The sequence below is a fragment of the Dipodomys spectabilis genome, unplaced genomic scaffold, assembly GCF_019054845.1.
Source record: "Dipodomys spectabilis isolate Male_0828 unplaced genomic scaffold, ASM1905484v1 ptg000026l, whole genome shotgun sequence".
NCBI lineage: Eukaryota > Metazoa > Chordata > Mammalia > Rodentia > Heteromyidae > Dipodomys > Dipodomys spectabilis.
In genome coordinates this window covers 5,025,059-5,051,356 of record NW_024870703.1, presented here as the reverse complement: position 1 = coordinate 5,051,356, position 26,298 = coordinate 5,025,059, and the positions used below count along the sequence as shown (strand labels likewise).

Sequence of the window (26,298 nt, the reverse complement as noted above, 5' to 3'; positions counted from 1 at the left end):
CTGAGACTTTATCTCCAATTAGCTACCAAGAAGGCAGAAGCAGACCTGTGACTCAACTGGGAGAGCACCATCCTAGAGTTCAAGCCCAAATATTAACATGCTCATGCTTGTGTGCATGCACACACCAGTAACATGACGCCTTTAAAATTCCTTACAGCTACTTAAGAGAGTAGCTTCAGCAGTGACAATCCAAACTTTCTATTTAACTAAGGGGCTGGGGATGAAGCTTTACAGGTCATGCTCATAATTTTTAAGGCCCTAGGCTTGCTCCAAGTGCTGCAAGAAAAACTCTTCCTAATTGGTCACCCCTAACATAATGACATATTTCCATTAGATTAGCAATGCCTGTTTTCTTTCCTTTTTCTACCTAAGAGATGGGGCCGGTAACTTGCCAAATAATTAATTGCCTTCTGGGAAATTCAAACCCTTGTGGGCTATAATAAGCAGGTAATACTATAGTCAATGTCTTAATCTTGGCTCTGGTTTGCTACGGAATCTTTCATTAAGTATTTAAAAGATAGAATAACAAAAACCCCGATAAACACCTTTGAGCAGCTTATAGAGGAAACAATAGTACAAACAAGCAAAATTAGCCACTGTCAACCTAATTTTGTTGTTTCTGGTTTTGGTAAAACATGTAGCAGGTAGACAAACAACTGAAAATTCTTACTTGAAATAAAAAGCACAATGACATCAGGAAAGGTAGTTCCCACCTATAATTCAAGTGACTTATGAGGTAAGATCAGAAGGATCTGGAAGCCAGCTCAGGTGAAAAGTTAGCAAGGTATTAGGGCACACTCCTGTCTTTCCAGATATTAGGAAGACATAAAATGACCACCTCCAAAGAGTATAAATTCAAGAAACACTACAGAAAGTAAATTAAGGCAAATATGGCTGTAGACACTCTGCTCAAGAAGTAGTCTGTCTGCCAAAATAAAAAGTATAAAAGCACAATGAACGAAGTTAGAGATTAGGTGAAAACAGTGGTTCTTCCAAACTGTATTTTTTTTCTTTTTAAAATGTCATTGCCTGGCTGAAGTCATTATGGACAAAACAGGTAACAGTAATCAATAGTTAATTAAATGACTCAGATTCAGAGCAACAGTTCGGTAAATTGTAATTTTTTATTGGAAAACAAATATACAACTTGGAATGGATTGAGGCAAATTGTGCCATAAGCAGATTTTCTTTAAGTGGCTAAAACAAAGTTTAAAAAGCAAGTAACAATAAAAGAAAATGTTTCTGGTACAAGACCAGCAGTACAAAAAAATAGTGTACGAGTACCTGGATAATACACCCGTTTTGCAATAGTGCAACTTTTAAGTACATATTGTTGACTGTCCATAGTCCACGCAGAGTTACAACTCCACACTTCAACAACAACATGCTGACAGTTCCTAAAAGAAAACTACTTAAAAAAGGCATAACCCAGATGTTCCCTCATTTGACCAACTCCATCTAAGTTTAGATGTGCAGAAGGGCTTAGATATATCCAGAGTAAGCCACATGCAACATGTTACTTGATCAATTTTCTAAAATAAGGTTTCAGGACAATGACAGTAAGGTAAGGGAAGAAAACATGGAGGAATGAAATCCTAATTACTATACATGCATATTTTTTTGACAGTAGGGGAAACCTTTTACAGATAAGTTACAAACAAAGAAAAGGCAAATAAACAATTTTGTACAAGAAATTTAACACATTCTGTACAGTATCTTCACTTTGCTGTCATCATTTGTACAAACTCTGAAAAACAAGAAACAGAAAGTTGAGTCAATGGCCAAAATACAAAATTATATACTCACGGAGTGGTCTATATTTCCCCTTTGCTCAGAATTACCATAAAGTAGGAAGCAAAGCTAGTTTACACAAGTGGAACTTCATAGACTCCAACTATTCAGGATTGTATTAATGTTTAAGGCATTTTAATGCTTTAAACAAGCTATTATAAAGATACACTCTTGGGCTGAGAAATGTGGCTTAACGTGTTTACCTAGTATTTTCAAAATCCTGGGTTCAATCTTTAGGGGAATGGAGGCCATGTGAAATCTTGACACTTAGTGCAGATGTAAATTTAAGCCCGCTGGGATAACTTTAGTATGATGAACTAATTTTTAGTAATTAATGCTAAATTTTACACCAATTAAGTTGTTATACCATGAAAAATACAAGTGAAAAAAAAATAAAGCCAACATTTCATGGCAATCCTTCCAATTTGTGAAGGATTTGCTTCTTGCAATGGCCACTCGAAAGTTTGAGCCACATATACTTATGAATTCAAGCATGTGTAGATGGTTTCCGACTGAGGCCAAATAAGAAGGAAATGCAGTTGAAAGCCCTTTTTTTTCTTTTTTAAAAGAATTCAGTTTTTTTTTTAATTAAAAAAAAATTTATTCCCTTCCCCTCCCCAAATTCACAGTAAGTTTTAAAGCTATCCAGTTTCTCACAATCTTTTTTTCTTTTGGGTCCAGTCGTGGGGCCTAAACTCTGGGCCTGGGTGCTGTCCCTCCAGCTCTTCAGCTCAAGGCTAGTGCTCTACCACTTGAGCCACAGTGCCACTTCTGTTTTTTTTTTTTTCTTTTTGCTTATGTGGTGCTGAGGAATCAAACCCAGGGCCTCAGGCATGCAAGGCAAGTGCTCTACCACTGAGCCACCTTCCCAGCCCCAATTTCTCACAATCTTTACACAAAAATCCTACAGTGCTTCTCCAATTTTAACATGCATACGAATCCTCTAATCTTATTAAGTACATATTCTAGGTGTGGAAACTGACAAATTCTTGGCACTGACAAGTCTGCAGACTACATTTATTTTAGCATCCTAATTTGGGTAGGAATACTGTCACTAATTTTCACCTGAGATACTTAAAAAGTACTTATAATTAAAATGAAAGCATAAAGTGAGGGAAAAAAGACTTACCTTCATAGTTTACTTGACCATCACCATCAATATCTGCTTCCCTGATCATTTCATCAACCTCTTCATCTGTTAACTTCTCCCCCAGGTTTGTCATCACATGGCGAAGCTCTGCTGCACTAATATAACCATTGCCATCCTAAAGAAAAACACAGGATTTGAGAAGACTGAGTAAAGTTAGTTTTAGTGGGAATTAAAAACCTACAGTAAACTATAAATCACATGTCACTAAACAGGAAGTCTTACACTGGAACACAACTACTCTCCCTAGTCCCAAAGTTATAGGATGCCTCCCTCCCAGATTAAGTAGTTTTTAGGAAATCTTAAGTTTATACTAAATTCTTAAGAAAGCTTTTATCTGACAAATAACTGGATAAAGCATCAGAAGCATAAGCTGTCAAAGAACAAATAGTCCTATAAGAAATGATAGCTTCAACAAATGACTTTATTCTCAAACTCTAATAAATATGTTCTTTACATTTACCTTATCAAACACACGGAATGCTTCTCTAATTTCTTCTTCACTGTCGGTGTCTTTCATTTTTCTTGCCATCATTGTCAGAAATTCAGGGAAGTCAATTGTGCCATTACCTGAAATGGTTTAGTTAAAACATAAACTGAATGTAAACACCTTCAAATCCTCTCACTCTCTCCAAATTAAAGACTTACCATCGGCATCTACTTCATTAATCATGTCCTGTAATTCTGCTTCTGTGGGATTCTGCCCAAGAGACCTCATTACAGTTCCCAGTTCCTTTGTTGTTATAGTTCCATCACCATCCTTGTCAAATAGTGAAAAAGCTTCTTTGAATTCTGTTTGAAAGACCATAATCAAATATACAGGTTAACCATTAAAAAAAAAACTCCAAATAAAATGTATTAATCAACTCCTTAAGTACACAAAGATACATATGGAGTTAGCATCTGAAATGGGATTCTGATCCCTAATAAATTAGATAATATTTCTGACATCTCATGACCAATCACAGTAGCATTAAGTTCATGTCATGAGCTTCTCAAAGGGAAAGCCAAGTACCTAGATCAAACAACTACACTGTTAGAGTTCCAAAAGTTAAAACTATGTATCGCTAAATTAAAACAAAAGTTTTAAACTTCATATCAATATGAATTCTAGTTCTAGATGGTAAAGAGAACTATCATTATTATTAATGGCTAGATCAACATATGAATATCCAGTTTTAGCTAAGTGCTATATTAGTGACAACAAAGACAACTTAGATCTCTCTCTTCAAGCTTGTAACACAATGAGTTACTCTTTAAGGTATTTTTTAAAATAAAAGTTTAGCCAAGCCAGTCATCAGTGGCTCACACCTGTAATCCTAGCTACTCAGGAGGCTGAGATCTGAGGATCGAGGTTCAAAGCGAGACCGGGCAGGAAAGACCGTGAGATTCCTATCTCCAATAAACCACTAGAAAACCAGAAGTGGCGCTGTGGCTTAAGTGGTAGAGCGCTCGCCTTGAGCTGAAGAGCTGAGGGACAGTGCACAGGCCCAGAGTTCAAGCCCCATGACCGACAAAAAAACAAAAAACTGTTAGCCAGATATCTGTATTTCCAGCTAGCTACTCAAGAGGCAAGAAGCTGAGATCTGGAGGACTAAGGTTCAAAGGCCAGCCAGAGCAGAAAACTCAGATTTCATCTCCAAAAATGGCCAACAAAAGAAAGTAGGACTGGAGGCATGGCTCAAATGGTAACATTGCTAGCTTGTGATCACAAGGCCTTGAGCTCAAACCCTAGTAGAACCTCCCCTGTGTAGACTATCAGCAAGCATATTCAAAAGCCAACTTCATGGGGCCAGGAAACTTTAGTGACATACCCTTCACATTTGAAAATGTACCTAACATTTAAGAAATGATGTACCTTCTCAAACAGCCCAAAGCCCTTTATTTTATCTATATGTTAAAGTTTTATGCTTTCCAATTTCCATTTCACATTATCTGACAACTCCTCTACTTAGTTTGACCATTAACATATATTTTCATGTCTCTTGGCCTAAAAATAAATTTAAGCCTGTTATATTTTCTTTCAAGTGCTTGCCCTTACCTCTTTCAAATTTTGGACACCACCACATATTAATTTCTTGTCAATCTACTCAGCTAAAAATGTTAAGTATACCAATGACTGAACTGTACAACTCATCAACTGTTTGAATATAAGGGCCTCAATTCAATTTCTTATGTTAAGACAGCATTGCTACTTAGAACTATGTAGGGAAAATAATACTATTAAGGAAAAAAAAAAGATCATTCTTTTGCACTAATATTGCACTCAAAAACTTACAGTGCCTTGATTTTTCCTTCTCCCTTACACTGTTCTACCTTAAACTGCCAAGGCTCTTGTTCATCTGTCTACATTGTGTGTGATCAATTTTATCCTTTTCTTTTTCTTCATAGCTATTTCATTTATGTACACTTAAAGACATTCTACTCAATTTCTCTCTCATTAATATTGTTATTTCTGATGGCTGTAAGACATCTTCCCTGGCTAATCTCAAGGAAGGCATTAAATGAATTAATTCTATACTACTCAGCAACCCTAGGAAGTAACCCAAGTAAAACCCAAGGAACGACTTTAACATTTGCCCCTCAAGTTCTATCAACAAGCTGTACTGAATTTTGCTACTTAAAAACACTGCCTGATTTTTTTTTACCTCTATAACCAATAATGGGATCTTTCTTTAAAACCTTTCAACTACACCTAGATTTGTTCCCTCTTGGACTACAGCATTACATTCTTCCCCAAAGGAGGCTGAGATCTGAGGATCAAAATTCAAAGCTAATCCCAGGCACTGAAGTCCTATAGTCTTATCTCCAATTAACCACTCAAAAGCAGTAAACAGGGCTGTGGCTTAAGTGGAAGAGAGCCAGGCTTAAGCAAAACAGTTAAGGCATAGCTCACAGGCCAAGTTCAAGCCACACATAGGCACAAAAAAAAAGTTACTACTTTGTTACTTTCAGTAGTATATAACATACTTTCCATTTAAATTTTACTTATTTCCAGAGGAATTTATTTAAAATCAACCAGAAGCTAAGTATCATACTAAGAACTTTTCAAAATATTAGCAACCCCAGGCCCTAGTAAACTCATGCCTATAATCCTAACTACTGTGGAGGCTGAAACCTGAGGTTGAAGAAAGCCTGGGCAGAAAAGTCCACAAGACTCTTATCTAATTAACTAGCAGGAGTAGAGGCGTGGCTTTGACTGGAAAAGGCCACCATCAAGAGTGTAAGACTCTTGAGTTTAAGTCTCTGTTAAAAAAAAAAAAAAGGAAACTTTGAAATTTCAAAAAAAAAAAAAAAAAAAAATACTGACGGTATAAGAACTGGTGTCTCTTGCCTCTGGCCTCTGATCCTAGCTATTTAGGAGATCTGAGGATCACAATTCAAAGCCGGCTGGGGCAGGAAAGTCTAGAGACTCTTATCTCCATTTAACCACCAAGAAGCTGAAAGTGGAAGGCAGTAGCACCTTGAGCCAAAACAACAACAAAAAACCAACTTCAGGGACAGTGCCTAGGCCCTTAGTTCAAGCCCCCCAAAACCAACAAAATAAAAACAAACATTTGAAGTCAAGCACCAGTGGCTCATACCTGTAACCCTAGCAACTCAGGGAAGCTGAGATCAGAGGGCAGCAGTTCAAACTGAGCCCAGGGAGGAAAGTCAGTGAGACACCTCTCCAATTAACTATGAAAGCCTCAAGTGGAAGGAATGGCTCAAGTTATACAGTGCTTGCCTTGAGCACAAAAACTCAGGGTCAGTGCCCAGGCCCTGAGTTCAAGCCCCAGTACTGGTAATCAAAAACAACAACAAAACCCCTTCTTGAATAAAGCACACACCAGACTTTAAAATAAAAACAAAAACAAAACCAGCTATCTTTCACAGAATTTGTGAAGTATAAGAAACCTAAAATTCATTCTAGTTGTATCTAACTTGAATTTTTTTTAAGAGGCCAGACTGTTCCTTAGATAAATCTAGTTTTACTGTAATATGCTATGAGACACTTTACTAAAGAATACAAGTATAACTTCTATTTCATAAAGTTGTGAACATTTCATAATCTCTTAAAGTCTCATGTATTAGACCTTTATTATCTATTCATAATATAAAAGGAGCAAGGTTAATATTTTTAAAATTAAATTTGGACTTTAGCAAAGTCTTAATTTCATTTTAAAAAATTGTGGGGTATGTGCCAGTACTGACTAAGGTATAGACTCAAGACTTCTCATTCTTGCTTGCCCATTTTGCTCACAACTAGCACTCAACCACTTAAAGCAAATCTTTAGTTTCTTCTTTTTTTTTTTTTTGGGTCCAGTCATGAGGCCTGAACTCTGGGCCTGGGTGCTGTCCCTCAGCTCTTCAGCTCAAGGCTAGCGCTCTACCACTTAAGTCACAGCGCCACTTCCAGCTTTTTTCTTTTTGCTTATGTGGTGCTGAGGAATCGAACCCAGGGCCTCATGCATGCAAGGCAAGCGCTCAACCGCTGAGCCACCTTCCCAGCCCAAGTTTCTAAACAAACTTTTGTACATTTTCCTATCAGTTTCATAAATGTATAATACTGAAAACATAACCAGCATAAATGCATTTGTTAGTGATATCATGCTAGACCTTTTAAGACCTAGTAATATAGGCCAGTCACTAGTAGGTCATGACTGTAAGCATAGCTGCTCAGGAAGCTGAGATGTGAGGATCGTGGTTCAAAGCCAACTGGGCAAACAAAATTTGGAGTCTCTAAAAATTGGAGACCTATCTCCAATTAATCAGCAAAAAGCCGGAAGTAAGCTTAAGTACCGGCAAACACATACAAAGACCTAGTAATATTAACAATTATAAATAGTAAGCTCACCTAAACAAGTAGGTTTTTTTCCTACAGCCATTATTTGTTGTTAGTGGAATTTATAAACAAATCTTGCCTTGCATGCATGAGGCCCTGGGTTCGATTCCTCAGCACCACATAAGCAAAAAGAAAAAAGCTGGAAGTGGCGCTGTGACTTAAGTGGTAGAGCACTAGCCTTGAGCTGAAGAGCTGAGGGACAGTAGTAGTAAATATTATATAGCAATAAAAGCTTCAAAAGTACCTTAGTATATTCAAAGTTGCATTATACGTATGAAGCTTGTTAACATTTTTTCTGGAAGAACAAGTTTTTTTACTCAAAATGTATTAGCCACAGGTAATTTATCAGTTAAAAGAAAAATTACCTTCTCAAAAGTAGGCATTGAAATATGCCAATTTTGGGAGAAAAGGACTTGGGGAGGTGGTATAAGAATTAATAAAAGTGTTTTACATTTTTTTGGTCATATATCTCTTCAAGAAATGAAATTTCTCCATGAAAAAAATACCTATTCAGTCTTAATATGTGGCAGGCACTGTAGATTGTGCTGTTGGGAGCTGCTTGGGAGGACCAAGGTTTGATATTAGCCCTAACAAAAACTTAATGAGATCCCTCTCTTCATTTCAACAAATAAATTGGCTATAGTGGAGTGTATCTGTAATCTCAGCCATGTGAAAGGAGGATGTTCGTGGTCCCAAGCTGGTGAAAAGAGACTTAACTGAAAAGCAAAAATGGCCAGAGGCAAGGCCAAGCGCTAGGGGCTAAACGCTTGTAATCCTAGCTACTCAGGAGGTTGAGATCTGAGAATCGAGGTTCAAAGCCCAACTCTTCTTTCCAATAAACCACCAGAAAACCGGTGGCACTGTAGTTCAAGTGGTAGAGTGCTAGCCTTGAGCTGAGGGACAGTGCCCAGGCCCAAAGTTCAAGCCCCATGACCAAAAAAAAAAAAGGCAGGAGGCCTAGCACACGTGGAAGAATATTCAAGTGGTTTATCAAGCACAAGACCCCCAAAGTCCAAATCCCAATAAAGCCCCCCAAATAAAACAAAATCAGGAAAGTAGTATAAACAAAAACTCTCAATTGCACATAGCTTTATTTTTAGAAGCATGTAAGTTTTTGTTTTCCTCATTTTAAAATTCACTAAAATTCTGTGGCCTAGAGAATGGACTTCAAGAAATCTTTAGTGAAGGAAAAGGTAGGATTGAGAGGAAAAACACGTATTTCTCCCATTCCACAGAAAAGCTTACCTTATGATGGAAATTGGCAATGAAAAGACAGAATGCATCTTTCTAAACAGGGCCCTGCTATGTACATAGCCCAAACTGGCCTCAAGCTCTTAATCCTCCTGCCTCAGAGCCTCAGACTTGAGAGATGGGATTACAGGAATGTACCAAGCCTAGTTATAATTTATGAGGTTTTTTGAGGATGCTGGTCTTGGGGCTTGATCTTAGGGCCTGTGCCCTATCCTTAAGCTTTTGTGCTGAAGGCTAGAGTGCTCTACCACTTTGAGCTACATCTCCATTTCCAGCTTTTTGGGGGCAGTTAATTAATTGGTTGCCTTTGAACCGTAATGCTCTGATCTCAACTTCCTGAGTAGCTAGAACTACAGGCATGAGCCACCAGCACCTGATGGTGTAATTTATCCTCAAGACACATGTTACAATGGATTCTTTATAAGAAGATCAGAGTTTAGAATCAGAAATTAGTACAAGCTAGTTTGTAAAGAAAAATCATCATTTAAAAACCTATTTCTGAAACTTTTTATTTCTTAATAACCTAAAATGGTATAGCTAGAGCTAAAGGTATAGAAGTACAAATCAGTGGAAGAGCACTTATTATACTGACACCCTCAGCAATTCAATGATAAAGTGGCCTAACTACACAAAAATGTATTTTCTAAGTTCTGGTTGCTTCAATATACAGATAATTTACCAATCATAGCAAGTAAATCCCAGGGTTAAGTCAAATTACACAGTAAAAATAGAAAAACAAAACCTAAGTATTGAATAGTGCATCTGAGCATTCATCAACCATCTCAAAGTATTAAAATAGAATAAAACTTTTATTTAAACTAATATTTAAGTTTGGCATATTAAAATTAGGCTTAATGCAATCTTATAAATACCCTCTCTCAAAGCTTCACTTCAATAGCTGTTACATTTTAAGTCAAATTTCAAATTACTACCATGACATTAAGTTTTTCTCTAGAAATGGTTATTCCCTAACTGATTATATAGATTGACCAGAAATGTTTTGGATTTCAAGGTATTTTGCATATACAGTTATTTTAGGAATAAGAGCTAAATCTGTACATACCTATACACTTGAAGGAAACACTTTCAAGATTATAACCTATACATGCAACCTGGGCTTGAAATATTAGCAAATTTAAGCCAGGGTAAACTCTACTCATTTTCTGGTTCTATGTATTAGTATTTTTTACTTGGTTCCTCTATCTTCTGGCTCCAGAATATATCAATGTAGACTAAAAATACATTTCTTAGTTAGTTAGGCCCACACCTTTTACAAACAAGTTTATATATACTCTCATTTGGCAAACAAGTTAAACTACTGAATTACATTACATTCATTTGATACTATCTTTGGCATGTATTAAAATAAGTTGTTTAATGCAAGTATCTTATTTTTTTATTTGGCTATAAAATCAAATTGTGGCCTGGTGAGGGTGACCCAGCCTTATAATCCTAGCTACTCAGGAGGCGGAGATCTGAAGATCATGGTTCAAAACCCAGCCCTGGCAGGAAAGTCCATGAGACTCTTATCTCCAATTAACCGCCCCCCCCCCTCGCCGCCAAATTCAAGCCCCACAACCATCAATTAATTAAATTGCTACAATCCAGCAGAGTGTTTCTTACCTGCAATCTGCTCTTCAGTCAGTTGGTCAGCCTACAAAAGAGATTTAAAAGGTAAATCAATCAATTGAAAGTATGTCAGTTGCCAATTTAAAACTTTCAAGGTTTGTAAGAATACCACAGGCGTCATTCAGGTTCAGTATTTTCTGGGAACAGCAATAAACACAGGTAGAAAATGCACATATCAGGTTTACCTCCATAGGTAAGGAGTTTTACACAACTAATTATATAGTTGCACAGGTACAGCCAAAAGATTCCCTCCTATCTAAAATTCCTACCAAAATGGAGTCAAGTGTACCATGTATCTATTCACTGGGTGGGAAAAGAAAAATAAACATAATCTATTCTCATTCTTTAATAAATAACCATTAATATGGAGTGACATTATCTTCTCTAGTGCACAGCAGGAATAAGTTTGAAAACAAACCCAGAAAAAGTTTGTTTCCCTTCACAAAGATTCTGATTAGTGCTGGAAATGGCAGAATCATAGGTTCAAGTAGCTGCATGTTAAGATCCTGTTATAGACATCTTATTTGACTATGATATAAATTTATTTCTATTTTATAAAAAAGTCAAAGGAGCTAGTAACTTAAAAACTGCAGAACCGTATGTTTAAACACACACGATTTTAAGGTAAGATTTTATCTAACTCAAGTCTAACAAATGTTTGGTTAAAAGGCAGTCAATTTTCCCAAGGAGTTAAGACTTCAAAATCCAGTAAATCTACTGTGTTGATGTTTAGCTGATTGTAAAAGAAGTTAAACAGAATTTACCTGAAGTCTAACTATTATGCAGAACTCTTAATCATTTCTGAAAGAATGACAAAATGGCATGGGGGTAGGGGCATGATATTCTGAGTCATAGCTGGGCTGGTATGCCAGCTCTGCCACTTAGCAGCTGTGTAACCTTGGACATATTACTCAACCTCTCATATTCAACTGCATCTGTAATAGAAAAAAAACCATGCCTACCCTGCAAGGGTTATGAAGCTGGTTAATGATGTTTTATTTAAAGAACTACAACCTGGCTCGCCTAATTTTCACACAGTAGATATTCATAGAATTATGAAGCCCTTTATGGCATATCAACATGTTCCATGTTAAGTAGAGAAAATGTACCTTGCACAAAATCAAGGTAAAACCACACTCTAGGAACAAGTAAGGCAATTGGCTTAAGATTTTTAAAATGCTATAAAAAAAAAAAAAAAAAGTGCAGCCCCTCTGGTGGCTCACTTGTAATCCTAGCTACTCAGGAGGATGAGATCTGAGGATTGCAGTTTGACGCTAGTCTGTAGGAAGTCTGTGATACTTTCAGCTCCAATAAACTACTCAGAAAAGTCCAGGAGTGGCACTGTGGCTCAAGTGGTAGAGTGCTAGCCTTGAGCAGAAGCTTAGGAACAGTGACCAAGCCTTGGAGTTCACAAGCCCCAGGCCTGGCACACACACTTAAAAAGCCAAGTGTGTGGCAGGCACTGTAACCTTTGAAACCTGAAGTAATATGTATATATAAAAGAATGGGGATTGGGAAGATAATCTGGGGAAGACTCATATAATAAAAAAAGGTTCCCAAAAGAAACAAGTATTAGTTAAAAAAAAAAAAAAAAAAAAAAAAAAACCTCTGTAACTCTTACTTTGTTTACAAAGTCAAAACTTAATGACCTTAGTTCTCTGTACCTAGACAAATGCAATCTTAGAACAGATCACAAAAATGAACCTTAAAGGCATGAACTAAGGCACACAAAAGAAACTCAGTTTCTCGGATAAACTGAAAGCTCTCAATTTGCTTTGAAGATTGCTTTTGTAACTACTTACCTGGGTTTTAAAAATAAACCTTACCAGTAGCATTCAGATTAAAACCTCCTAAAAGAACAAAAGACTATTCTACAATTCTTTTCCCAATTACAAGAAAATGAATTTGATTCTTCCTTCTGTCTATAGTGAATGCCATTTTCTTAGAAGAACCAGAATTTTACTTTTGGGAAAACACAAGCTTATTAATATGTGTTTATCACAGTAAAGCAAAGACTAATTCACCAGAGAGATGACTAGTTCTTATTCCCTTAATTCTTCTACTGCTCTCCAGAAGGTTTTGCAAACATCATTGTCTCTCTCAGGTTCCAGATCAACCTACTGAACTAGAATCTGCATTTGGAGGAACCATTGGTGATCTTTAAACAATTTCAACTACAGCAAAGAATGCTTTTATATGTTAAACATTTCCTAAATGACACTTAAAAATAGGTTTGACTACAACTAAGTTCTTAACGGAGTGTTTTGATAAGATTTCTATTCTCCTTCCATTCCTGTTTATTGTTCCCCCAAAATGTTTTTTAGATACAGCAAAAGCTTCATATGGTTTTCCAACAATTATGTAACCCATGATATGTTTTATTTGTATAAAAAGCAGCACAAAATATTTCAATAGATATCTTAATTCTGACATCACTTACACAGCATCTTGAGTGAATAGAGAAACCACTAGAACAAAATGACTTCATAAAAATTAGGACCTGTACTACAGGGCCAAATTCAAACTGAACCTATAACTTTTTATTGTAATAGAACCAATGCCATTTTTTTAGTCTCATACAATCATCTTGCAGCTACACTGCATAATGATTAAAGGGACAAAACTTTCTACCTCTTCACATCTTTTCCTTACCTCCTTAGCCTCAAATATTTTTTACACACGAATCCTTTTCAATATAATACCTGTTAATTCCAGAACTTCACAAGTAATCCTTATGTACTTTCAAATAAATTTTTTCTTACCTTAAACGTTTAGTAATTATGAAATTAACAGGTGTTGTACAAACTAACATTAGTTAATAATGACTTTGTTTAACCAAAAACCCTCAATGTAGTTCAATGCATCAATGATGTAACTAGTGAGCACACACCCTTTATCACTGGTAAGGCTGCAACCAAAAGACTTAGATACAGACTATACATTCTAGAGAAAAATCAAGTATCTTATCCTTTAAATTTACTACACAATTTAGAATGCTGTTGTGAATAAATTCACCAAGCACATTCAAATTCAGACTAAAGTATGTTAAAATACTGAGCGACTCGATCAACGATAAAAGAAGGCTTGTTTTATTATCCAAGGTGAACTCTTCCCCACACCCTATACAGGCTGGAGGTTTCAGTTGGCAGGGATCCCCAACTCTTGTTAACGATGTCACCTTGCCTCCAGGACACACCCATCACCGTAACCACTCGGCAGAAGGAACCATTTAGTATTGCAAATTATCTCATTAATTTTTTTACAGGATTAAAAAAGAAAAAAAAAAAAAAAACAGGAGCACCCGTCCTATAGGACAGAAAATTCCCTGTCCTTCCCGCCCCCTCCCCCCTGGCCCCCTTCAGCCCACTTAACTGGCTTTAGTGTATACGTGAACGGTACGTTCAGAGAGCCTGGCAACTTCTACGCCGAAGGAAACGCAAGTCCTCCGAGGACCGCGGTGTGTGGCAGTGGCTCCCGAACGTCCGGCGTGCACCTGAGTACTCCAGGCCAGACAGTGTCCCCTTTCAAAGGCATCCGCCCCCTTCGCGCCGCTCCGACTTTCCCCCGCGCGGGCTTTCGCCCCGCGGTAAACAGGAAACGCCTTTCAGACCCTCGCAGCAGCCAAGCAAGCGCCAGGCTCCAGGCGTGGGAAGCTCGCTAAAACCCACTTTAAATTAAAAAAAAAAAAGGGTGCCGTCCAGCTAGGGTCGTGCAGTGGAAAGCCCGGCGCGGGGTGGCGGGCGGGGCGGGGATGAGACACCATCGCGGGGTGGGGGGGGTCCCCCCTCCCCGTCCCGCCTCGCCTCGCGACGCAGCGAGCCGCGGAGACCTCCGCAGTCTGCAGGTGCCAGCGCAGCAGCTGGGGCGCGAGCCGGGCGGCGGCTGCGGGCTGCGGGCCCCGCGCGGCGCCCGCCCGCCCGCCCCGCCCCCACCGGCCGCTCCCTGCGCCGCGCGGGCTCGGCCCACACAGCGCGCCGCGCGCTCGCGCGCCCCCCGGACCCCGGCACGCGGAGGCTGCGGGCTAACGGCGGCGCGGGCGCCGTCCCCCGAGCCCGCCCTCCCTCCCCCCCACCCCCAGGCGCCCGCCGCATGGCGGACAAAGGCGCTTCCTGGCGCCCGCGCTAACCGTCCGTGGGGTATTTGAATCCGGCCCCCGGGCTGACCTTCGCAGACGCCCGACCGAGGTGTTTCCACCCCACACTTCACTTTCTCTCCTCCCCCCCCCCCCCCCAGACCATCCTCCTCCGGCCGAGCACGAAGCTCCTCCGCCTCAGGGGCTGCGGGTCCCACCCCCCACAACTCCCGGAGGAAGACCCTGAGGTAAATGGGGGCGGGGAGCACCTGCGACACCACCCTCCCGGGGAGCCCCTGGCCTCCGCCGCTCCATCCCTCGGGAGAACATCGCTCCTGAGGGCTGTAAGAGCGCTGAGGTCCATTTTTCTCCTCGATTCGCTTCGGCATCTCCCCCACAAGCCGAGCGCCGGCAGCTGAACGACGCACTCACCATGCTGCAAGCGCTACCGGTTCCCGAGACGCGACTACACAACCACTCGGCTCGCTCGCTCCGCTCGGACTAATTCTCCTCCTCCGCCCCCAGCGCCTCATAAACACCTCCCTCCGCAAGATCCCTCCGCCGCACGCCAGATAACGGAACACCGCCAACGAGTCCCGGCCAGCTCCCCCCTCCCCCTCCCCCTCCTCGAGACCCCTTCATCCACAGCCATTTGGTCCAGAGGGAAAGAGATAAAGACGAGAGGGAAAGCTGGTGACGTAAGTAGATTTCATTCCCCAGTAAGCCGTTAAAAGGCCGGTGGAGTCGCGCCTGCGGGGCGCTACTTTGCGGCGCGGAGGAGCACGTTGGTGGCGACGCGCTCTGCGATAGTCGTTGAGTCGACCTCTGATTGGCTGGTTCGTACCTGCAATGCGTCACTTCGGCTCTCAGCCGCCGCCGGGAAGCCGTGCGGCTTCTGCCGTTGCTGCACGGGCCGTGCTGTCCTGGCAACTGCGCCAGGAGGCAGAGTCTCCTGTTTTGCGCTTGGACGGAGAACCTTTCTCCCCCGCCTATCCTTTCCCCGCCACACACACACACACCACACACACACACTTTGCGACCCTTATTAAGGAGTAGATAAAAACACGTAAAACCAATTAGGAAAAAAAGCTTGAAAGTCCCCCCAAAAACACATACCCCGCCCACAGCTTCTCAGCCTAGTTTCTGCCTCGTGGAGAAGATTCGTTTCCGTTTCCTTTTTTAAAAACAACCCATGGAAATCTGGATAAGGGCAAAATGCAGCTGGGTCGACTGACCATCTGAAAGGGGCTTCCGTGTGTACTGCCCGCTTTCCTTTCCTCACCAGCAAGAAGTCCAAGATCCTGTGGGACTGGGCTCCGAACATCTCCCTTTGACAATAGGACCTCAAAGTGGACAGCCAGGAGAGGATGCCTGGAAATTTAAAAGGAAATTGCAGTTTAATGGTTAAAATAAAAAAAAAATTCCCTGAGAAGATTTATAATACAATCACAGATCAGGGAAAAAAAAGGTCCTTAGGCCATAACAAGGCCTTGAGAACTTCCCTACAATAGAAAAGCACAGGCATGTGGCTCTTGAAACCTACTGAACAGCATTTTTAGCCAGCCAAGATAAATTTTACCCACTGAAAGGACTTCCCTTCAGAACAATTTTTCTGCCCAGCAAGATCATTTCTGGCCCTGCTTGGAAGTTTTTAACGAATTTAACCTCCTTCCGTCAAATTAGATATTTTTTTCTCACACCATCAAAAGTTTTTTCTTTACTATGCCAGAGATAGTATGCCTAATGCAAATTAGGCATTTCTAATTAGTGTGGACAACCCTGTGACTCTTTCAGATGACTGACCAGGTCAATCACATTCTGTGTTTCTATTGTCCTTGCTAATACAGTGATGTAATAACCATGAGGAAAAAAAGAAATCTAACCTCATCCTACAAATGAAATAAATACCATTAAGGAATAATGTTACTTTAGAGTTGCACCTCTACTTCAGAACCTGAGGCTACAATTCCATACTGTGCATTCTGGTATCTTGCAAGTCTTTGCAGGGAGTACCTCTCAAATCTGTCTCTGATTCTTCCTCAGATGGAAAATCCATCAATGATCTTTTCCTCCAGCTGAGTCACTAAAAATATTCTTTTTACATAGCATCCCATTAGCATGCAGTGATTTTACATATGAAAATTTTTAATGATGGGAAATTGAATGACAAAATGAATAATCACTTCCTTTAGAAAATGAATTTTTAAAAGATTGGTGCATAACATATAATAACTATGAGCCGTAGTCTAATATACAGAATGTGTTTAGGCAAATATATATTTCATCCAGGAGCAGTGTGCTTTGCAGCAAATATTTGAGAATAAACTGTGCTTTTAAATAGCAGATATGAGTTTTTGTGAGTTTCATAGGTTGAATTTTGGTAGGACCTCTCTTATAGAACCTTCCTTGCTGACCTCTCAAGAAGAGAAAATGAGAGAAAAGTCAGGAGTGATATTTAAAGCTGTTGTGGTTTATGTGTATTTGAGACCGTTCCAAGTCAATTTATTTATGGAACATTTGTCTTCCACAGCATGACATACAGTACTGCTTGACTTTGGCAATTGCCAGCTGAGAATCAAAGTTAGTGATGGCCATCACATTAGGGCTTAGGAGGTGTTTTTCTATCCCTGCCCCTACACTACCAACAATGAGGAGATCTTACACTACTCTTACCTTTGTTCATCTTGAGAAAATAAGAATACTCTCCCTTTCTAGGACTCTTCCTCATTTGTTGAACAGAGATAGCACCAGTCTTACCTTTTGACAACTTCCTTCTCACAGTTTTCTTCCTCCAGACAACTGTACTAATTAATAAGGGCATAAGGGCAATCATAGTAGCATTCTTGTGTATGGGGCTTATGGGTTTCTCAAAAGGTAAAAATAAATTTTAAAAAATAATAAAAATCAAGTGCTACATGTCCTAAGGCATTGATCCTAAGTAATGAGTTAACTTCTATGCATCTTAAATGTTTTCTAGCTAACATACCAACATTGAATTGAGAAAATAGAACCAAAACCACTTTCTTCTGTGGTTCAGTTAAGGAGCCCTGCCTGGAAAAATTAGGTTATTTTCCCTTCAGATTTGGAGCTGGGATGATGGCAGAAACACAAAGCGGAGCAAAATTGCTCCCATCATGACATCTAGGAAGCAAAGACAGCTTGCTTTTTTTAATAAAACCCCTCACTCCAAATGCATTAAACTATGAATCCCAAATGGATTGATCCAGTTATGAGATCATGAAGCAGAACATCGTGGCAGGAGCACAAGGTAGAATAATGCTACTCCCTTCATGGCTGCCAGGAAGCAAAGACAGGTTGCTTTTATAACAAAACCCTTCACCCAGCCCATCAAACTATGACGCCATAGATAGATTAATCCAGTTATGAGATCTGAGCCCTCATGAGCCAAAGACCCAGCCTCTAAACATTGCTGCATGATAGTCTTCAACACAAGTTCTAGGGGGGCATTTAAGTTCCAAACAGGAATTCAACCAGGTAATGTTTTACTTGCTGCCTTCTCAGCCTGATGAAGGTTGAAAAGTATAGAGAAACAACTGAAGCTTTCTTGAAAGGCATTATGCTCATATATACATAGGAAAAACTGAACATCATCTTTGTTTCTTTTTTCTTTTTTTTATAGTACTGTGTTTGAACTTAAAGTCTCTCATTTGTAGAGTTCTACCATTTGGGCCATGCCCCTAGATGAACATCTTTATTTTTGCTATTGACACCCTACTATCCATTTATTTGCTCATCCAGAAACTGAAATATCATTTTAAGGTGACCCTGATTGCATAGGATTTCTTGGGATGATGTATGTTTGGTGTTAAAATGGATAGTTCCAGAAAAATCAGAGTGCTTGGTGATCCTAGCAACCATGATCACTCATTCATGAAATACCAGTTGCCATTATAAATATGCTGGAGGTGGTAATAATATATAATAAAAAGGAGTAGAGAAGCCAGGTGCTTGTAGCTCATGCCTGTTATCCTAACTACTCAGGAGGCTGAGCTATGAGGATCATGGTTCAAAGCCAGCCTGGGCAAGAGAGTCCTTGAGATTTTTTTTTCTTTTTTGTCAGTCGTGGGGCTTGAACTCTGGGCTTGGGCCCTGTCCATGCACTCTTCAGCTCAAGGCTATTGCTCTACCACTTGAGCCATAGTGCCACTTCTGGTTTTCTAGTGGTTTATTGGAGATAAGAGTCTCACGGACTTTCCTGCCCGGGCTGGCTTTGAACCCTGATCCTCAGATCTCAGCCTCCTGAGTAGCTAGGATTATGGGCATGAGCCACCAGCACCCGGCTCCATGAGATTCTTACCTCCAGTTAACCACCAGAAAACCAGAAGTGGCACTGTGACTCAAAATGGTAGAGCACTAGCCTTGACCAAAAGAGCTCAGGGACAGTGCGCAGGCCCTGAGGTCAAGCCCTGGGACTGACCAAAAAAAAAAAAAGAAAAATTAAGTAATTTATATGGAATAAAAGTTTATTTGGATAATGGTTCTAAAAGTGGAAGTCCAAAAGCATGACTCCAGTATTCACCTTGGCATCTGGTAGGGGCCTTCTTGTTGCAGCATAAATGTTAGCTTAGCTTTCCCTTCCTCTTCTTATGTAAAGCTGCTAATTTCATTGTAGGACCCACTCTCATGATCTGATCTACTTGTGATTACTTCCCAAAGTCCCTACCACCAAATACCATTTATCATGATTTTAAATTCCCACATGTGAACACACATCAAGAAACATATTCAGTCCACAACATAAAGAAATTTAAATGCAGATAGGAAAAGGATGTTTAAGGCAGAGTAAAGAAACAAAAGATCAGAGATATATTATTACCACCTCCATCATCAAATCATCTTCAGAGCAGCTCATGCTTCGGAGGCACATATCCCTCGTACATTACTGTGGAAGAAGTCTGCATAGGTCTTAGAAGCAGGCTCAGGGCCATCTAACAGGGAAATCTGTGATCTTAGAGAACTGGAGTAGTTTCCAAGGTAAGCGGAGGTGTGACCTTGGCCCTATGTGGCAAGTGCATATGCAGGAAACCCAGAACAAGTACTCAAAAGAAGATTAAGACAGGCCCTCTCTTGTCAAGATCTACAGGCAGTCCTGAAAATACTACTAGTAACTCTTCCTGGGACCCCCAATCATTGTATACTAAATTAGCCCATCATCGTTTCCCTCTACTTTCTCAGATATTTCCTGTCACCCACCTCACCCTAGAAGACTCCCAAGTATCTACACGGGCTGTGTCCTTTCCCACTTCCATGTCTTTACTTGGGTTGCTCCCTCTCGATTTTTCCATTCTTAAGGATGTCTTCCTAAAGCCACCAGCCACTCTTCCTTGGCCCAAAGAGAAGTAGACACTGGCTCTCAAAATATTTTTAACCAGCTTAAAGACACTGTTCCTTTACAAATTAGTTGTTTCAATTGCACTGAGCTCCTTGTGGGTCTATATATTTGCATGCCTCTCCTTGGATAGTGCAGAATGCAGTTGATCCTCAATATATTTTGTTGAATGAAAGGTTATGAATGAACAAATATATCATTTTGTGCATGCCTTATGCATGTGACTTTTAATAACTAGGAGGGTTTTTTTTTACAAAGTTGAGTTATCTTACAAATTATGAAAATCTTTTATGACAGGGAAATTAGCCAGCAGGATTCTTCTATTTTTAGGTTAGTTATTATTTAAGTCAATTTGAAAATGCTAAATATTTACTTATTTAAACACAGTTTTCATCCTCCTTAAGTTTTTGTGCAAAATTACTTACACTATTTTTAATCTCTATTTTTCTTATACTTACAGAGTTTACAATTCAGAGTATTAGTTTTATGAAATTAAGAACTAAAACAACTGACCATCAGATAAGTAAGCTAAATAATGGTACTTTCACTCTGAATGGTTTCAAAGAAAAGAGGTTATAGACATTTTTGGTATATTGTTGGCAGCTTAAAAGACTACATAAAGGCATACCTCAGATTTTAACTTCACTTTGGCTAGTGCTCTACCACGTGAGCCACAGCTTCACTTTCAGCTTTTTTGGTATTTGACTGAAGATATAGTCCCACAAACTTTACTGCCTGGCTTGGCTTTGTACCATGATCCTTAGATCCTTAGCCTCTTGGGTAGCTAGGATTACTGGTGTGAACCATTGGTGTCCATCCTAATTTCCTTCTGCTAGACTCAGTCTCCACAGACTGGTGACCAAGGCTTTGGGAGACACACTTAAGACAAAACTATTATCTCATATACTATGAGAGATGGCCACATTTTCGTCTGTCTGTCTGTCTGTCTGTCTGTCTCTCTCTCTCTCTCTCTCTCTCTCTCTGTGTTCTTTTTTTTTTTCTGCCAGTCCTGGATCTTGAACATAGGGCCTGGGCACTGTCCTTGAGCATCTTTTCCTCAAGGCTAGTACTCTATCACTTGAGCCACAGTACCACTTTCAGCTTTTTCTGTTTATGTCCCTGAGGATTACCCAGGGCTTGATGCATAGTAGGCAAGCATTCTACCACATTCCCAGCCCTCTCATTCTCTTTCCACACCCCCCCCCCCACACACATATTCTTCCCACCCTCCTAGTATAGGGTTATCTCCAAAAGCAATACACTGTTAGCATACTTAAATTGGACCTATCAACATAGGTCCAATTTAATTTTAATCTATATTTAAATTTGTATCATATATTTAATTTAATTTATATTTAAACTTTCCTAACTATTCCTGAGAATATTTTAGAGTTACTTTATTTTTTTTCAAATTAGAATCCTACAGGGTTGTATTTTGCAAGATTTAAAGGCTTTAGTGCCTTTTAGTTCTTTTAAATCTAAATCAGTTTTCCACCGGTGTTTGTTTGTTGATTAATGACATTGATATTTTTTAAGCATTCAGCAGAGTTTACATTTAAGATGTTTACATTCTAGATTTGTCTGATTATTTTCTCATAATGTCATTTAAATAGTTTTCCTATCTTCCGTATTTCCTATAAACTATATAGAGGACTAAAGATTTGATAAGATTCAAATTGAAGACATTAGGCAAAATATTTCACAGGTAATTTTTGTGCGTTTCATATTGTATAATCTAAATAGAATTGAATAGCATTGGTCTACTATTAGTGATGATAAATCTGATCACTTACCTAATATGGCATCTCCTAAACATAATCATGGACATCTGGAAGATACAAAAGCAAGAAGACAACCAAAATACTCATCTCAGACAGAGTTACTTTGTTAAAGATTATAAATCAAATTTTCAGATGAGAGGTATATGACTTTCTATAGGGACATTACTTGATGATGATGAAGATGATGATGATGATGATGATGATGATTTTGTTAGTCTTGGGGCTTGAACTCTGGGCCTGGGCACTGTCCCTCAGCACTTCAGCTCAAGGCTAGCACATTACCACTTGAGCCACAGCGCCACTTCTGGTTCATGAATAAAAGAAGCTTTTCCTAAGTATCCATATATTAATTTTAAAAGATTATCCTGTTGTGTTTGGCATCTATTTAACAGACCCAACATAATCTCTAATTATGGATGTGTTCAGAAGTAGCTGAAATTTATAGTTATAGAAAACATCTTAGAAAACTACCTTGGAGAAAAGAAAATGACCAACTTCACATGCTGGGAGTTTTAAGTAAAGGACAAGAAGTTTAGAGTTTGAAGTGAGAACATAAAAGAAGGTTAAACAATCTCCAGGCTTTCCATGACCTGTACCTCACGGAGTAAGACTTCCCTAAAAAGTAGTTTGATTTGCTTTTTGTCTTAGTGTGGACTGACTCTTTCCTGAGGCTGGTACACATGTACAAGTAAATAGTTTATGTATATTTATTTATTAGACTTGGGAATTGTTGAGCTAATTTTAAATCAATACACCTAAAACCAATTTGCAATGTGGCCTAATTTAGTTTGGTCTAAGATATTCAAGCTCCTTCATAGAAAGGGGCTTTATTGCTGTTAAACTATCCAGGTATGGTGACATACACCTGTAAGCTCAGCACTCAAGAGGCTAAGGCAGAAGTTTGAAGCCAACTGGACCACATGCCCCTGTTTTAAAAACCAACCAACAGCCAGGCGCCGGTGGCTCACGCCTGTAATCCTAGCTACTCAGGAGGCTGAGATCTGAGGATCACGGTTCAAAGCCAGGAGGAAAGTTCATGAGACTCTTATCTCCAATAAACCACCAGAAAAACTGAAAATGGAGCTATAGCTCAAGTTGTAGAGTGCTCAGGCCCAGAATTCAAGCCCCAGGACCAACAAAAAAAACCCACAACCAACCAACAAACAAAAATAAATGAATAATAATTTGTTGGATAATAGAGTAGACACACTACTGTCATTAACAGTATGAGCTCATTTCTTCCAGAACAAACATTGGATAATGACTTCTATTCACTAGAACTTTGCATCCTTCCTTCTGGTGCAGTAAAATAATAAACAACCACAAACAACAGTTCCTGGGGAGTAGAATTTCATCTCTACAGACAATTAACTTTCCTAGCTATTTAGGCAACCGTTTTAATATATTAAATATATATTGACTGGCCTTGAGTGGATTAAAATAAATGGCCTCTCAAGGTCCTTCTCAGCTCCCACATTCTGAAATACTTCTAGACAGACATTTACAGCATTTACATTGTGCATCACTCCAGTTAGCAAAGGGTTGTGAGTCAAAGGATTGAAACTAAGCAGGTTTTTACAATATGGCAGGCTTCTGGAAGGCTGTTTCCCCAGGGGCTGCAGCTCTGATGGGCGGCCTCTCTCTAGAAAGGTCTGCTCTATGTAATTTTCTAAATTGAAAATGCAAACCCCTCCTCCCACCCCTGACTTTGAGGGCAGTCTATTGGTAGTTCTGTGCTATGCAATGATCTAATACCCTGACCGGCTGTTACCATGCGACAAAAAGCTGAGGTCAATTGTGATTCCCCAGCAGTGACCCACAGCATCTCTCATGCCTTTCACTGCAGTCCGTTTTGAAGAGCAGACACTTTAACATTTCTAAAGGGAACCAGAATTATCATTCAAATGATAAACTGCCACACAGACAGACATTCTTTTATGATTCATTGAAGTGCAGGTCTTAAGGTTATAGCTCCCTCTCAGTGTTCATTAAAGGGAGTAAAGACAAATAGATCAAAGAACAGATCAAACGTTGCACATCACAGATGCAAAGCACAACAGAATCATCTTTCAATATTAATATGTGGCTACATAACCCCACTGGGCAAAACCATGTTTTATTCAAGAAAAATAACAAATCAAGTGATCTCTCTATAGAAAGCCATTTATAGTTCATTTGAAAATTGGATTCATAATCTTTAATAAAGCCAGTTATACCCTTGATGAAGGAGTTTCAAGTAAATAAACCTGAAAGCAATGATAAATTAGCCTCCCCGTCTTTATATGTTTGTTACACTGCAATCATCCAAACCCACTGAAGTCAAATTTGTTTTACTAATTTTCTAAACTCAATCCAATAAGCTCTTGGTTCTTGCACAAAACCAAATCATACTGTCAAGTGACAGCAAGACAAATTAATATTATGCTGTTTTTCACTATCCAAAGGGATTTTACTAAATGTAAATAATAACATAGTCTGTTGCTATCCAGAAATTCAGTCTGTAGATGTAGATTCTAGACACATGCTCTGATATCTTAAAATCAAAGTAAAATAAAAAGCTGGCCCTGAGGAATAGGTCATTCCCAACATGTTGAAAAGGATGCCTAGGGCCTTGGTTAGAAAATGAAGAGGAGTGCTAGAATGTTATAGAAAAATCATGATGGCAAAGCCCTTTCTATTTAACAATCACAGCTCATCTCCATCATCGAGTCAATGGCTGGAAATGAATGGGGGAGGGGGTGTCTTGATTTTTCTCTCTGCTTGGCACCCAGCTTTGGCTAATGCATTTATATCACCAGCTACATACACATCAGGACAGGAGACTGTGCTCAGCAAATTCCCTAGGACAACCAGGTTATGAAGCTGGCTGAGCCTCCCTGCTGCTTGCTACAGACCTTTCTGAAGATATCTTGGCAGCCTCAGGGAAGCCAACTTTCCTAGGAAATAAAAAAATATTCTTCTTGAGAGCTCAAACACAGAGATGGGGTTGACAGGACCTCCTCCTTAGCCTGCCTGATTAGATGACCTAGTCTTTTTCTTCACTAGGATTTTGGGTCCACTTGCTGTGACTCATGCCTATAATCCTAGCTTCTCTGAAGGCTAATATCTGAAGATCACAGTTCAAAGCCAGCCTGGGCATTCAACTTCGCAAGATTCTTATTAACCACCCAAAAAGCCAAAAGTGGAGGTATGGTTCAAGTAGTGAAGTGCCATGTTTGAGTGAGGCCTTGAGCAGAAGTCCCAGTATAGGTACAGAGAGAGAGAGAGAGAGAAGGAGGGAGGGAGAGAGAGAAAGAGAGAGGGAGAGAGAGGGGGAGAGAGAGAGAGAGAGAATTGAATTCTTGGCCAGAATTTGCCATTTGGAAAGAGATCTGGAGTGATGGGATGCAGATTTGAGACTGACTTTATATAGGCCAGGCATTTCATTCCACTCTGCCCTGTTTTGGGTTAGTGATGATTCCTCAGCAGAGAATGTGGGAGGAAAGGTAAATCATGCACGTGAACCGCCAAGAGCTGTCCAGAACCAAGAAAAGAGCATTCCCTTCTTCCCAGTCATGGAGCAAATATTTATGAAGCCAGGACTCTACTCCAGCATTGTGTGCAGCTGGGAGATGGCTTCCCAGACTTAATGTTTTCACCTAGCTGAGTAGGAGGATGGGAAGGGGAAGAATTTCAGAGGCAGGCTTGACTGGTTTGGATCTTTTGGCAGCATTTAATAGCTGTTGTCTTTGAAGTAGTCACTTGGCCTCTCTGAGCTTCAGTTTCTCTGTGGGCATGGTGCAGGATAATAATGTCCATCTTGGAATGTTGCTGTGAGAATAAGTCAAAGATCTTTTTGCCATCCCGACCTCACTGTCCCAGACTCCATACCGGAAGGGATATTTTGCAGTAGTGCAGTCCTTCATCCCTCTCCTTTCTTTGGCACATCCAGTCTCCACGTCAGGAGCAGTGAGGCTCTGCAGAGCAGGAGTTGCAGCTTGCCCAGATCTCTATTTTCCCCCCTTGGGACCAGCAGCAGCCCCCTGTGTTCCTGAACCATGCTGGCAGCTGCTTGCTCAAGAAATGGAAGAAAAGCTTGTTTTCTCTCACTCTCTCCTGCTCTCTCTCCTCTCGGTCATCTTTCTTGCTGCAGTCAGGCAAGCAGCCAGAAAAAACCCAGAATCATCTCTTGCCATTGTTTCCTGAGCCTCCACACTCCTGAACTGCTAGGAGGGGAGAGAAGCTGTGACACCCAGGCCTTTGCAGGCCCAGCCCACATTCCCTTAGGGAATGGAAAGGGGAATGAAGAGAGGTCCTACAGCTAAGAGTTCAGAAAGGAGGAGAGAGAGACAGAGATGCCAGCCACTTCTCAATATGTCTCCTCCCAGTATTAAATCTATCGAGTGTCTTGCAAATTCATAGCACCTCTCCCTTTGAGTGAGAAGAGAGGAGTCAGAGACCTTCCCTGAGCAC

The 26,298-nt window shown here is 40.0% G+C and overlaps 1 protein-coding gene across 1 annotated transcript; it reads right to left on the bottom strand.

Annotated features, from left to right (window-relative positions):
- Window positions 1-1,100: 1,100 nt before the first annotated feature.
- Calm2 (calmodulin 2) lies at window positions 1,101-15,278 on the bottom strand. The gene is made up of 6 exons (XM_042675458.1): window positions 15,148-15,278; window positions 10,638-10,668; window positions 3,587-3,730; window positions 3,402-3,508; window positions 2,921-3,056; window positions 1,101-1,747 (listed from the first exon to the last, which is right to left on the bottom strand). The coding sequence occupies exons 1-6, from the start codon at window positions 15,148-15,150 to the stop codon at window positions 1,719-1,721; spliced, it is 450 nt and encodes a 149-aa protein (XP_042531392.1). The 5' UTR covers window positions 15,151-15,278; the 3' UTR covers window positions 1,101-1,718.
- Between the last annotated feature and the right edge of the window lie 11,020 nt (window positions 15,279-26,298).

Bases quoted from the DNA above. Each gene is read 5' to 3' on its own strand.
- Calm2 (XM_042675458.1), bottom strand. The intron at 3,509-3,586 runs GTAAGTCTTTAA...AAACCATTTCAG, and splicing joins TAATGAAGTAGATGCCGATG to GTAATGGCACAATTGACTTC. The intron at 3,057-3,401 runs GTAAATGTAAAG...GTTTTTCTTTAG, and splicing joins CATTCCGTGTGTTTGATAAG to GATGGCAATGGTTATATTAG.